This window comes from Vicia villosa, linkage group LG7 (assembly GCF_029867415.1).
Source record: "Vicia villosa cultivar HV-30 ecotype Madison, WI linkage group LG7, Vvil1.0, whole genome shotgun sequence".
NCBI classification, from domain to species: Eukaryota; Viridiplantae; Streptophyta; class Magnoliopsida; order Fabales; family Fabaceae; genus Vicia; species Vicia villosa.
The window spans coordinates 117,632,149-117,645,894 of NC_081186.1; the positions used below are offsets into that span (position 1 = coordinate 117,632,149).

Here is a 13,746-nt window from a genome sequence, read left to right on the forward strand (position 1 = left end):
ATGATTAATATGATAAATGATGATGTATATTGACTAGCCGTGGTCGTATTTTATGTGTTGTTGCGCATCATGCATACATAACATTTGTTAGGACGAATAGTCCAATGATGTTTTACATGATATTGATCCAGTGATGTATATAGGACGATACAGTCCAGTGATGTCCTCAATCCCATAGTGTGGATTGAGTGCAATTTTATGAAGTGCTATGGTTCTAAGCGGGAACCTATCTTATTGGTGGGGACCTTTGGAGATAACGATGACTAAGTCATCAGTGATATTTGGTATCACATGCATGAGTCTATTGATATTTCAAATCTTTATTTGTGGCATTGCATAATATTTGAATTAAGTGATGTGTTTGATTTGATTTCTGAGTTGTGGTGTTTTGATGTGAAGAACTAGTGACTGGTGATTTATGTTATGGTCATAGTAGATGATGTTATGTTTTTGTTGTTCCTATGCTATAGCTACTATATATATTACTAGTGTCTTTTATAATGATTAAGATTAGTGCATGAAGATTAGGAGGTAGCTTCGGAGTGCGCTTATTTAATTTTATTGTGTCCAGTGGGTCTTGCTCTAATATATAACATCGGGTTGGGATGGATTAATTGTGAACATTGAATACCTTTGTTATTTTGAAGGATTTTTTGTACTACTTTCATAATCATGAAGTTATAAACATGAAGTGTGATGATTTTGTTGTTTCAACTACCTTTCATGGTATTGATTAATTTATGAAGAAGTTTTTAAGAATTATTTATTCTGCTGCGAAGTTTGAAGTAGTTTGATTAATAGTATCAAAGATGCTATTTATGTTTAAGTGTTTTGCAACTCGTGTTACGGGGAATGACTGTTTGTTATATGAAGTTATATGAAGATGTGACACCCTTGTGGTTTATTTGGTTTTATTTTCCGTAAAAATACATGCGAAAATATATGTGGGTTAGAAGGATGTTGCATTAGTAATATCAGAGCAGGTCGGTCTGTCCGGTCAGGTTGTTGAGTTTATAGTGTCTAACAGTGGAATATTGTTGATTTAGTCCTAACCATTGCGACTGTTCTTGATGTTAAGCAGAGAAATGGCAAGAAGGAAAGATCCTGTGATTGTTGCTGCTTTGCAGGCTGTTGCTCAGGCTGTGTAGAATCAGCCCAATGCTGGAGGGAATGATGGATCCCGTGTGTTGGAGACGTTTTAGAGGAATCATCCACCTACTTTTAAGGGTCGAGATGATTCTAATGGAGCGCAGATTTGGCTCAAGGAGATTGAGATGATATTTTGAGTCATGGACTGTTCTGAGGCGCAGAAGGTTCGTTTTGGTACGCATATGATGGTGGCAGAAGTTAATGATTGGTGGGTTGAGATCCGTAAGAGGTTCACAGTAGCAGGTGAGGCTATTACTTGGGTGTTCAGTAGGGAGTTTCTGAGGAAATATTTTCTTGAGGATGTGCGCGGAAAGAAGGAGATCGAGTTCCTAGAGCTGAAGCAAGGGAATTCGACTGTGACTGGGTATGCTTCAAAGTTTATGAAACTAGAAAAGTACTATCCACATTACAATGAATCAGCTGATGAGTTCTCGAATTGCATCAAGTTCGAAAATGGTTTGCGTCCAGAGTAGGGAGATGCGGTGGCTCCGTCCCTCTTTGGGGGGATGACATCAGGAAGGGATTTATGCCGCCAAAGTTGGACTTGTGGTCGGGCGAGATGATGGTTTGTTGAGGATTGTTGTTGTAATCATGACTGGTCATGACTAGAATCTTGAAAAGTTGCTTTGATCTGATTTTTGGGGAAAGAAATATGGGGAGAGTAGGTTTCCCACAGACGATGTCACTGATCTTACTAGTTGATCAGAACCTGAAGTGGGTCAGAGACTTTGTCTACAATGCTAGAATCAAGGAGGAGGGGGTGTACCTGTAAGCCACTCTGATGTTAAAATCAATAAGAGTGCTGAGATACGTGAGAGTGTTTTTAGGATAAGATATTGATTACCTAACCCTCTCAAATGAGAGGGTATTTATTGTGCCCCAGCGCATGGCCATTGGTCCATATCTTTGGGTTGTGCCCCCAGCGCATGACCAGAAGGGGAAAACACCTTTTATTTTCCCCACCGATTGGGCCAAGTCTTTTCGCCGCCCTCAACTTAGAAGCGGATTGGGTTATGCTTGGCCATTGGGCCAGTCCAGAACAATTATATTCATTAGTTTATTCTCCACTATCATGTTTTTCGATATATTTTATGTTTATAGTTTTTAAAATAATACATTTTATGCAATTTATTTTATGCTCTATTTTTTCAAACAAATTACAAGTTACTCTTAGTTCATACAAAACAATGACATGATTTCCATATGATTTTCATTGGATCATGAAATAAGTTCACTATCAAATATAAAGTTGACACTTGACATTAGAAGGTTGGAAAATGATTTGAAAACTTAAAAATAAAATACAACAAAACACACTTCAATTAACATGTTTGACACCTCTAACACATATCAACACTATTTTGTAACAAGACTACAAGAAATTTTGTTGAAGAAGAAGAAATAAAAAAGGTAAAAAATTGAAAATAAATGAATAGAGCTTGAACACGAAGAAAGTGATCATAACATATTAGAATGACGCTAGTGAGAGCAATAACTCTGACGGGCATCGTGAGAAGCAGTTCAGTGAAAGCAAGTTCTTATGACTTATGATTTCTACTTTCTATGTTTTGAAATTTGGTTATAGATGCATGTTTTATTGAAAAGAAGTGTAAACAAAAATGGAGAATGATTGAACCGATATAAAATTTGGGTTTAATGATGGGTGATATAAAAATTTAGAGCGTAGTTCTATTCCGTGGTTCGGTTTAGCAGTCCATAAAAATTAAAATCGAAAACCAAATCAAATCACATCGATTTCCATTAGTTGAGTTTCAAAATTGAAAAAAAAACAATTAATTTTATTTCAATTTGATTTGATTTGAATTGTCGAATTAATTTTTGATCCACTTATCCCAAAGATGAAGGTCCACACCAGAAAATTCATCTAACTATTAAAAGAATTAACTATAGGAAAAAAAACATTACTAATTCTATCATTGTTAGTCGTATTAAAGTGATTATTGCTAATGAAATTTCTTTAATTGTTTTTTATATGAAAAACACCTCTTAGAAACATGAATCTCAAACCAAAATATAAAAAGAAAAATATAAAAGAACACATTTGTCTGCTCCTCTATTGGACCTTTTCTCCTCCCTAGTATATTCCAACTGAAATATTTTAAAGAATCTTTCAAACAAAACCATTAGACCAACACTTCTTTCTCCTTATTAAAAGAACACTTCCTTCTCCTATAAATATATATTAATTAATTTCCTAATTACCATCTACTCTTTTTTCATTCTCTCGCTCACAGTAACTTTCCAATTCCCTGCAATGGGTCCCGAAGCTAACGGCACGGAAACCGAGAATGAAAATCCCGTTAACGGTTATGAAACCGTTACTAACAGCCAGAGTAGTTACCGTGATGGAGGTGCTGGTAGCAAAAACGATGGCAACGTAGGGTTTGTTCCTCCTCATTCACTTCTTCCGATGCCGGTATCGCCGGAGACTTTTCAAAGAAACAAAAACGACGAATCTCCGCCGAGTAACTCCGTCTCCAGTACCATGCCGGATCTCGGAAGCTTCATCCGTCAACGGAGCAGCGATTTATCAACGGCGATCGCAAAACGAGTTTCATCGTTTCGAAAATCGATGGAGGAGAACGAGGTGAACGAGAACGATATGAAGGATAATGATCGGAATCTTGATGTGACGGAATTCAATCTTTCAGGACTCAAGGTTGTTGTGAAGGTGAAACCGGAGGAAGAACCAGCGATGAAAGGGAGGATAACGTTCTTCTCGAGGTCCAGTTGCAGAGACTGTACGGCGGTGAGGCGATTCTTCAAAGAGAGAGAACTCAAGTTCGTTGAAATCAACGTCGACGTGTTTCGCGAGAGGGAGAAAGAGCTACGAGACAGAACGGGAAATACTATCGTTCCGATGATTTTCTTCAACGAGAAGCTTATCGGAGGGTTAGTCGCGTTGAACTCGCTACGAAACAGCGGTGAGTTTGATCGGAGGTTGACGGAGATGGTGGTGGAGAAATATGCCGGTGATGATGCACCGTTGCCGCCTGTGTACGGTTGTGATTATTTCGAGGATGATCGAACGGATGAGATGGTTGGGCTCGTTAGTCTTTTGCGGCGAAAATTGTTCGTTCAGGATTGGTTGAGGAGAATGAAAATCGTTAAGAATTGTTTTGAAGGGAACGAGTTTGTGGAGGTTGTGATTCAACACTTCAAGTGCGCGCGTAACGAGGTACGTTTCGTATACCTATACCGTATAATAAGCGTATTTTTTTGTTTTAATACTTTTCAAAATTACTTGTTTATACTAAGAATAAAATATAAAATGATGCAAAATTAAAATTATAAAATAAATAAATTATAAATTAATATGTAACGTAATATTTTTATTTTAAAATATAGGAAATATTATTTTGTTAAACCGTGTGCATTTCTAAAAAATACTTATAAAGAAACGTATAGAACTTTTATTTGTTTGAGATTAGCTTAGAGAAGCTTTTGAATGTTGCAAAGAAACATAAACTGTGATCATAACAACACGCACGGCATGTAGATTAATGATGATGACATACATACTCGTGTATTGAAAGGGTGTGGTTTGTTTTTCGAAATGATGAGGGGCTATTTATAAGTATATTTTTAATGTGATATTTAAATATTAAAATAAAGACATAGCATATCAAATTGCCTATATTTATTTTTTGTTTTATTTTTCTTCTATTTTGGTAATTTCTACTATTTGAATTCAAAAAACATTAAGTAGTTCAATTTCTCTTATAAGAATTTTATCGAAATATACTGATAAATTTAGAGAATTATAGCGGTTAAATTTTATAAATATTTAATTTTTTCTTTAATCACATTTAAAATATTACTTATAAATAATTATGATTCGTAAAATATTTTACAACGATAATGCATAACAATTAATGTTTTTATATATCTAAAAGTATCTTATTTTAAACATCTTAAATAATATTTAAATAAATATATACATTTTCAAAGACAATTTTTGTTTTGTAATGAAACACTTTCGTTTTCATATTTTGAACTTTTCAATGAATAATTTGATTTTTTTTCCTACAACTTGGTTATGCATGAGGGGCTGTTTTTATAATATTATATGAATTTAAAGGATTAACATTTAAGTGTTTTAATTTTTAATTGTTTTACCACTAAAACTCGATGATACTTGAGGTTGCTTTATTATAAAAATATAAACATAAATAAATTTTATATTTAAATAGGAGTGGCCTTAGAGGATGAATATTCAATTAAATCCATCATTATAGATAAAACATTGTAACGAAATTATTAGATATAATCTGTAGTTTAAATTTTAAAAAAATTACACATTTTCAAGTACAATCTTGTCTCTATCTCTTCTCCAACTCACAAAAAATATGCATAAGATGGTGTAAACTAAAAATCAATGGAATTAAGACAAAACTTTCCGGGCTCCTTAATTTGTACATATACTATGTGATATACACATACACAAGAAGCATTCACCTACCACCGATTTAGATAATAAAATTATACACCCACACCAATCAAAATTTTAGAAATAGGCGGCAAGCTTCTTACATAAAAATCAACAATCTCCCTTAATAAATCAAACAATACAATAAGCCTTCACCTACCACTTTGGCACTTTAAAAACCCATTCTTGTTTACTTATTAAATTCTATTTTCTTCACGATCAGACCAAAGACACGGATAACTTCATTTCTTTTTTCTTTAACTCTAAAATTTATGGCAGAGCACATTGCTTTGGCTTCCATTGTAAGCATTGAACCATGTTATTCGGGTCATAATCACTTCTATTACCAACACGGTTTTGTGTCTAGAACTTAGAGTTATACCTCATTTTTCAAAGAAACCTTTCTTCACATCATGAAGAAGATGAAATCTTTGTCACATTTTTTTATTTACTTTCATTAACCAAATTTTTGGTGAATTGGAGAAAGATGAATATGGAATAGAAATAGCGGCAAAATTGTGCGTAGAAATGCTTAAATTATTTTCATTTTAATTTCTAACAAATTTAATCCGTTAAATCTAATAGTATTATTTCAATAATTAAGTTTTTTTTTATAGATAAGAATGAAAGAATAATTATTAGTTTCCTCAATTCTCGTAATCTTCTTCTGCTTGACTTGTTCGGCACGGTATTTCAACCTCAGACTCAAACACTTTGCTAGTGGCATTTGCTGTTGAAATTCCTACAAATTTCTAGAATATTCTAAATATAATATGTATAAAAATGGTAGAATATCCTAGAATTATAGTGTATAAGAATATGGTAGAATAATCTAGAACTATAGTGTGAATGGATATGGTAGATCAATCTAGAATTATAAGTGTATGTAAAATATAGAATAACCTATAATCATCATGATACTAATCTATCATGAGAATTCTAGAAAGAACTAAAGAGATGTAGAAATATTCACCACCATTGAGAGGTTGGTGACTTGAGCCTATAAATAGGCAATTGCTATCTTGTAATTCATCATCCAAGAAATCAATGACATAACCTTCTTTCTAAACATCTCTCTAAAACTATCTTTTATCAACTAATCAACTACTAACAGTGGCATCAGAGCTACGTTCAGTCATACATTGGGCGTAGTTATATTACCTACCTAACATTCTGAAATCCTCCCACCTACTTCAAAAATTTCCTTTGTAATATTGACTCACTCCAAAAACAATTTCTAAGCTATGGATAACACCACTCAATCATCATCTATTTCTGTCCCTATTTTCAATGGTGAAAATTATGATTTCTGGCGTGTTAAAATGGAAACATTTTTTTCATCTCAAGACTTATGGGACATAGTAGAAGAAGGCTTCACTGTTCCCGCGGATACTTCAACTCTTAATGCAACTCAAGAAAAGGAGTTGAAGAAAAATAAACAGAGAAATTCAAAGGCGTTGTTCACCTTGCAACAAGCCGTGATGCGTGGAACACATTGAAGGAGGAGTTTCAAGGAAGTGATAAGGTACGTGCTGTTAAACTTCAATCTCTAAGAAGAGATTTTGAACTATTGAAGATGAAGGATTTTGAGACAGTTAAAGATTACTATTCTAAAGTCAAAGAAATAGTTAATCAAATGAGAGCTTTTGGGGATGATATTCTTGACAAGAAAATTGTTGAGAAAATTCTAATTACTATGCCCCCAAAGTTTGACCCAATCGTGACAATGATTGAGGAAACCAAAGATTTGTCCACTCTATCAGTGACAGAACTGGTGGGCTCTCTTGAAGCATATGAGCAAAGACTGAATAGGCATAAAGAAGATACGCTTGAAAATGCCTTCCGATCAAAGCTCAAATTTCGGCCCCAAAATAAAGAAGATGAAGGAAAGAAGAGTTATGGAGAAACTTCTAAAAGAAGAGAAGCTTCTAGAAATTTCTTTAAGAACAAGCCATATAAAAATCCTCCATGCAATATATGCAAAAGACCAGGCCACGCAGAGAAAAATTGTTGGTACCGTAATATGCCACAATGCAACCATTGCAAGAAGTTCGGACACATAGAGAAAAATTGTCGCAACAAAGATAGACATCAAGCTAATATTGCAGAGGAGCATGATCAAGAACAATGTATGTTCTATGCCACTCAAGACTCAATAAAAGAAAAAGGAGGAAGCTGGTACTTGGATAGTGGATGTAGCAATCACATGGCCAAGGATGAGACTATTTTCAAAAGCATTGACGAGTCTGTCAAAGTGAAAGTCCGACTGGGAAATGGTAGTGTGGTTGAATCAAGAGGAAAAGACACTATCATGGTGGAGACTGATAAAGGTACGCGACTCATCCATCATGTCTTACTAGTTCCTAGCCTAAAAGAAAATCTTCTAAGCATTGGTCAAATGATGGAGAGAGGCTATACACTTCACTTTGAAGGAGGTGTATGCAAAATATTAGACAACAAAAATAAAAGGGCCGAGATTGCCCAAGTGAAGATGAATAAGAACAATAGAAGCTTCCCGCTAAATTTAAAATATGCAACTAACATTGCCATGAAAGTACAAGTTGATGATTCATGGCTATGGCATCGAAGATTTGGCCACTTCAACACACATGCCTTGAAGCAGTTACATGAGAAGAACATGATGAGAGATCTTCCAAGCATAAAGGACAACAATGAAGTGTGCGAAGGGTGTCTCCTTGGTAAGCAACACCGATTTCCATTTTCAACAAGTGGAGCATGGAGAGCGAAAGACCTGTTGGAGCTGATACATACCGACGTATGTGGACCGATGAGGACGCCATCACATGAGAACAACAGGTACTTTATACTCTTCATTGACGATTTCTCTAGAATGACATGTGTCTATTTCCTAAAAGAAAAATCAGAAGTCTTTGGAGTATTCAAAAAGTTCAAGGCCCTTGCGGAAAATCAAAGTGGAAAACGGATAAAAGTACTAAGAAGTGATCGCGGCAAAGAGTACACCTCTCGCGAGTTTGACAGATTTTGCGTGGATGAAGGCATAGAGCGACAACTTACAGTCGCATATTCACCTCAACAAAATGGTGTGCCAGAGAGAAAGAATCGCACAGTTATGGAGATGGCTAGATCGATGCTCAAGGAGAAGGGAATGCCTAACACATTCTGGGCTGAAGCAGTCTACACTGTTGTTTACATACTCTATAGATGTCCAACTAAGGCAGTGCAAGATAAAACTCCAATTGAAGCCTGGAGCGGGAAGAAGCCATCAGCAAAGCACCTAAAGGTCTTTGGATCTATATGCTACATTCATATTCCAGACGTGAAGAGGCATAAGCTTGAAGACAAGACTATACGAGGTATCTTCCTGGGGTATAGCACAATCTCTAAGGGATACCTTGTCTACAACTTGCAAACTAAAAAACTCATCATCAGTCGAGATGTTGAAGTTAATGAGAATGCTTCTTGGAATTGGGATGAAGAAAAAGTGGAGAAGAACATCCTTATACCAACTCAACTACCTCAAGAAGAACCTGAGGATGAAGAACCCGAGGAAGAAGAATCAGGTGAACCTCTTTCGCCTCCACCACAACAACAAGAACAAGAACAAGAACTATCATCACCAGAGTCTACTCCAAGACGAGTAAGATCGTTGGTGGACATATATGGAACCTGTAACATGGCCATACTTGAACCTGGAAGTTTTGAAGAAGCGTCAAAGCAGGAAGTATGGGTCAAGGCAATGGAAGAAGAGATAAAGATGATCGAGAAAAACAACACATGGGAGTTAGTAAATCGTCCCCATGAAAAAGATATCATTGGGGTTAAGTGGGTCTATAAGACAAAGCTCATCCCTGAAGGCACCATACAGAAACACAAGGCGAGGCTAGTAGCTAAGGGTTACTCACAACAACCTGGGATTGACTACAATGAGACATTTGCACCAGTAGCTCGTCTTGATACCATAAGAGCTCTAATAGCTCTTGCGGCACAAAAAGGATGGAGTATCCATCAACTAGATGTCAAATATGCCTTCCTTAATGGCGTACTTGAAGAAGAGATCTATGTGGAGCAGCCACGAGGATTCATATCTGAAGGTGAAGAAAGCAAAGTGTTAAGACTAAGAAAAGCACTCTACGGTTTGAAGCAAGCACCTCGAGCATGGTATAGCAGAATCGATCAATATTTCATGGATCGAGGATTCAGGAGGAGCAAGAGTGAGCCTACACTTTACATCAAGTCCCAAGGTCAGTACACTCTCTTACTCTCTCTCTCTATATGTAGATGACCTTATCTACACGGGAAACAATACTAAGATGATGATGGAGTTTAAAGAAGACATGATGAAGACCTTTGAGATGACCGACCTTGGTTTGATGAGTTACTTCCTCGGTATAGAGGTAAGTCAGAGAAATGAAGGGATATTCATCTCACAAAAGAAATACACAGAAGGCTTCCTTAAGAAATTCAAGATGTACGGTTGCAAACCTGCCGCTACTCCACTCATAAAAAATGAGAAACTACAAAAGAATGATGGAGCACCAGAAGCTGATGCATCTAAATACAGAAGTCTAATTGGAAGTCTCCTATATTTAACAGCTACACGGCCAGATATAATGTATGCTACAAGTCTTCTATCAAGATTCATGCAAAGCCCAAGTCAAATACACTTTGGAGCAGGAAAAAGAATTTTGAGGTATCTTCAAGGAACAAAAGAGTTCGGTATATGGTACACTACCGAAACCAACTCCGGATTACTTGGCTACACCGACAGTGATTGGGCAGGTTCACTAGATGACATGAAGAGCACCTCTGGCTATGCTTTCTCTCTAGGATCAGGAATTTTTTCTTGGGCGTCAAAGAAGCAAGCTACAGTTGCACAATCAACAGCAGAAGCAGAGTACGTGGCAGCTGCTGAAGCAACGAGTCAAGCTATATGGCTTCGCAGGATACTCGAAGACATGGGAGAAAAACAAGATGAGCCTACTAAGATCAACTGTGACAACAAATCAGCAATTGCAATGGCAAAAAATCCAGTGCATCACAGCAGAACAAAACACATAGCAATCAAGTATCACTTTATCAGAGAAGTTGAAGCAACTAAAGAGATCAAACTCGACTACTGCAGGACAGAAGATCAAATTGCAGATATATTCACGAAAACGTTGGCGAGACCAAGATTTGAAGAGCTACGAGCTATGCTTGGAGTCACAGAAATTTGCATCAAGGAGGAGTGTTGAAATTGCTACAAATTTCTAGAATATTCTAAATATAATATGTATGAAAATGGTAGAATATCCTAGAATTATAGTGTATAAGAATATGGTAGAATAATCTAGAACTATAGTGTGAATGAATATGGTAGATCAATCTAGAATTATAAGTGTATGTAAAATATAGAATAACCTAGAATCATCATGATACTAATCTATCATGAGAATTCTAGAAAGAACTAAAGAGATGTAGAAATATTCACCACCATTGAGAGGTTGGTAACTTGAGCCTATAAATAGGCAATTGCTATCTTGTAATTCATCATCCAAGAAATCAATGACATAACCTTCTTTCTAAACATCTCTCTAAAACTATCTTTTATCAACTATCAACTAATCAACTACTAACACTTGCTATAAATTCCGTGTTTAGATTTTTTTTCATGTCTTTGTGTTCCTTTAATCTTAGTTATTTTATTAAATAATTGTTTTTTACTATACAGTTTTTTATTTTATTAAAATTATGAAGACAAAATAAATTGCTGTGTTCAACTAGTTATGACTAGATCGAAAAAAAAATTCAATGGTACATAAAATAAGAATGCGTCTAGTGGTGAGAACTTTAAAAAAAAAACAGACATAAGTAATCAACTACTTATGATTTTTTGGGGTCCCAATTTTTAAACAATTCTGTTAACTGTAATGTTCCACTAAAATAAATATTGCATTGATGAACAATTGCTCAGGCTGTTGAGATTGGAAAAGAGTTATCCAGAAAGCACTTCATCCATCATGTTTCCGGGTAAGAAACTACCTTTTAAGCCTAATAAAACCAGACCCTGTTTCAATATGATTATGAGTCACAATATTTTGGGTAATATCCTTATTGGCATCATCAACTTTCTTCTGTAGGGATAGTGACTTTGTAGACGGAAATAACTTGTATCGTTTCCTTGAGCATGAACCCTTTATCCCCAGATGCTTTAATTTCCGTGGTGCAGTAAATGACAATGAACCAAAGCCAGCAGCTTCAGTTTGCGACAGGCTTACCAAGATTATGTCTGCCATTCTTGAGGCTTATGCTTCTGATGATAGAAAACGTGTTGATTATGCTGCCATTAGCAAAAGCGAAGAATTTCGTAGGTATGGCAAAATTTATTCTTATATTTATAACATGACATTATTAATTTCTAGTGTTATGACTAATTTTTCATTCTAATTGTAGGTATGTAAATATGACTCAGGATTTGCAGCGAGTGAATATCGGTGAACTCTCAGAAAATGAGAAGCTTGCCTTCTTCTTAAATTTATATAATGCCATGGTCATACATGCTGTCATTACCGTAGGAAGCCCGGAAGGTGTAATTGATAGGAGATCCTTCTTCAACGATTTCCTGTATTTGATCGGAGGAAATCCTTATTCTCTTGCCGTTATTGAACATGGTATTCTCAGATGTAATCAGAGGTCACCATATTCAATAATGAAGCCCTTTAGCACCGGAGATAAACGATTAGAGGTAAATTGTTTTAATCAAGTTCCAGTTACTTTTTTTCAAACAGTCTTGCAAATGCTTCTTAACCCGTTTCTTACAAACTGCAGGCTGCTCTTGTCAAATTGAACCCGTTATTCCATTTTGGACTTTGTAATGGTACAAAATCTAGTCCAAACGTGAGGTTCTTTTCACCCAATAGAGTTTTAGATGAATTAAGAGGTGCTGCAAGAGAGATCTTTGAGAATGGTGGCATTGAAGTGGACCTAGAGAAGAGAACCGTTCATCTCCCACGGATTTTCAAGTGGTAAGCGTGCTACTTGAGTTTTTCTAGAACCTTGATTCTAACTGAATTCAAATTCTGAATCATATCTTGTGAAACATGTTTTGGCAGGTTTAGTGGAGATTTTGGACAAGAGCAAGAAATACTTAAGTGGATACTTAATTACTTGGAACCAAATAAAGCAGGTCTAGTCACACATCTCTTAAGTGATACTGAACCTGTTAATATATCTTACCAGAATTTCGATTGGTCGTTAAATTCTTGAGTAGTGATGAACCGATTCGATTCCACGATCTTATCCCGGCCATAGGAAATAATTTAAGTGATATGTTATCATTGGAGATAGTTCATAGGTGCTTTTATCAGTATTGCATTACCACTTATGCAGATCAATAGAAATTCTAGCTAGTACAATTTGGATTGTTACTGTATTATTCTTTCAAAAAGAAAGGTTTGAGTATGAATAAATATAAACTTTTAGGTGGGAACAGATTCTGTAGAGGAATTACTAGATCACACTGTAGACTGCATTGGAGGTTAGGAATCTTTTGCAGGACTATTTTATTTCTCTACTGTTAAATTTTATACAAATACAGGCTTAAAGGCTAAAGCTATACTTGTATCTTGTAACTTATATCATGTACTTGTATGGTGTTCTAAACATTCAGTTACCTGCAACATATTTAAGCAATTCAACTCTTTGAAGAATTACCTTAGTGATTAATCAATGTTCATGCATTTGGAATGTACAAGTCAGTCCAAAAGTTAAATATTATTCATTCCTCACTCTCCAAACAATTCCTATCATGAAATAAAATTTAAGTAGAAGCTCATAAGCATGGATGGGTACTTTTAAAATTGTGAAGTGCCACAGGTACATGTATCATATTGGTCGTATTGCTTTTTTTCTCATTAGTTTGTTTTAAGTAAAATTTATAGTTTTATTTTTCATATATTATCATGATATATTTTATATTTATGTATTTTTGTTTGTTTGTTATGGTAAATTAACACAATTTTTTATTTTTTAAACTTTTATTGTGGTGTTTTATTAGGAATTGAACAATTTAATTTTTTCAGTTAAACATTTTATAGAGATAATTTTCGGTGCAAATACTCAAAAACACAACCAAGCCTTATCACATTAAGTATGATCGACTATATGGATCAACATCCGTCATAATA

At 35.3% G+C, this 13,746-nt stretch overlaps 1 protein-coding gene across 1 annotated transcript; it reads left to right on the forward strand.

Moving 5' to 3' along the window:
* Positions 1-3,231: 3,231 nt before the first annotated feature.
* Positions 3,232-13,252, forward strand: LOC131616694 (uncharacterized). Its single transcript, XM_058888107.1, has 6 exons — positions 3,232-4,348; positions 11,535-11,590; positions 11,701-11,931; positions 12,014-12,305; positions 12,389-12,585; positions 12,673-13,252. Exons 1-6 carry the CDS (start codon positions 3,425-3,427, stop codon positions 12,824-12,826), a joined length of 1,854 nt encoding a protein of 617 aa, XP_058744090.1. The 5' UTR covers positions 3,232-3,424; the 3' UTR covers positions 12,827-13,252.
* Positions 13,253-13,746: the final 494 nt, after the last annotated feature.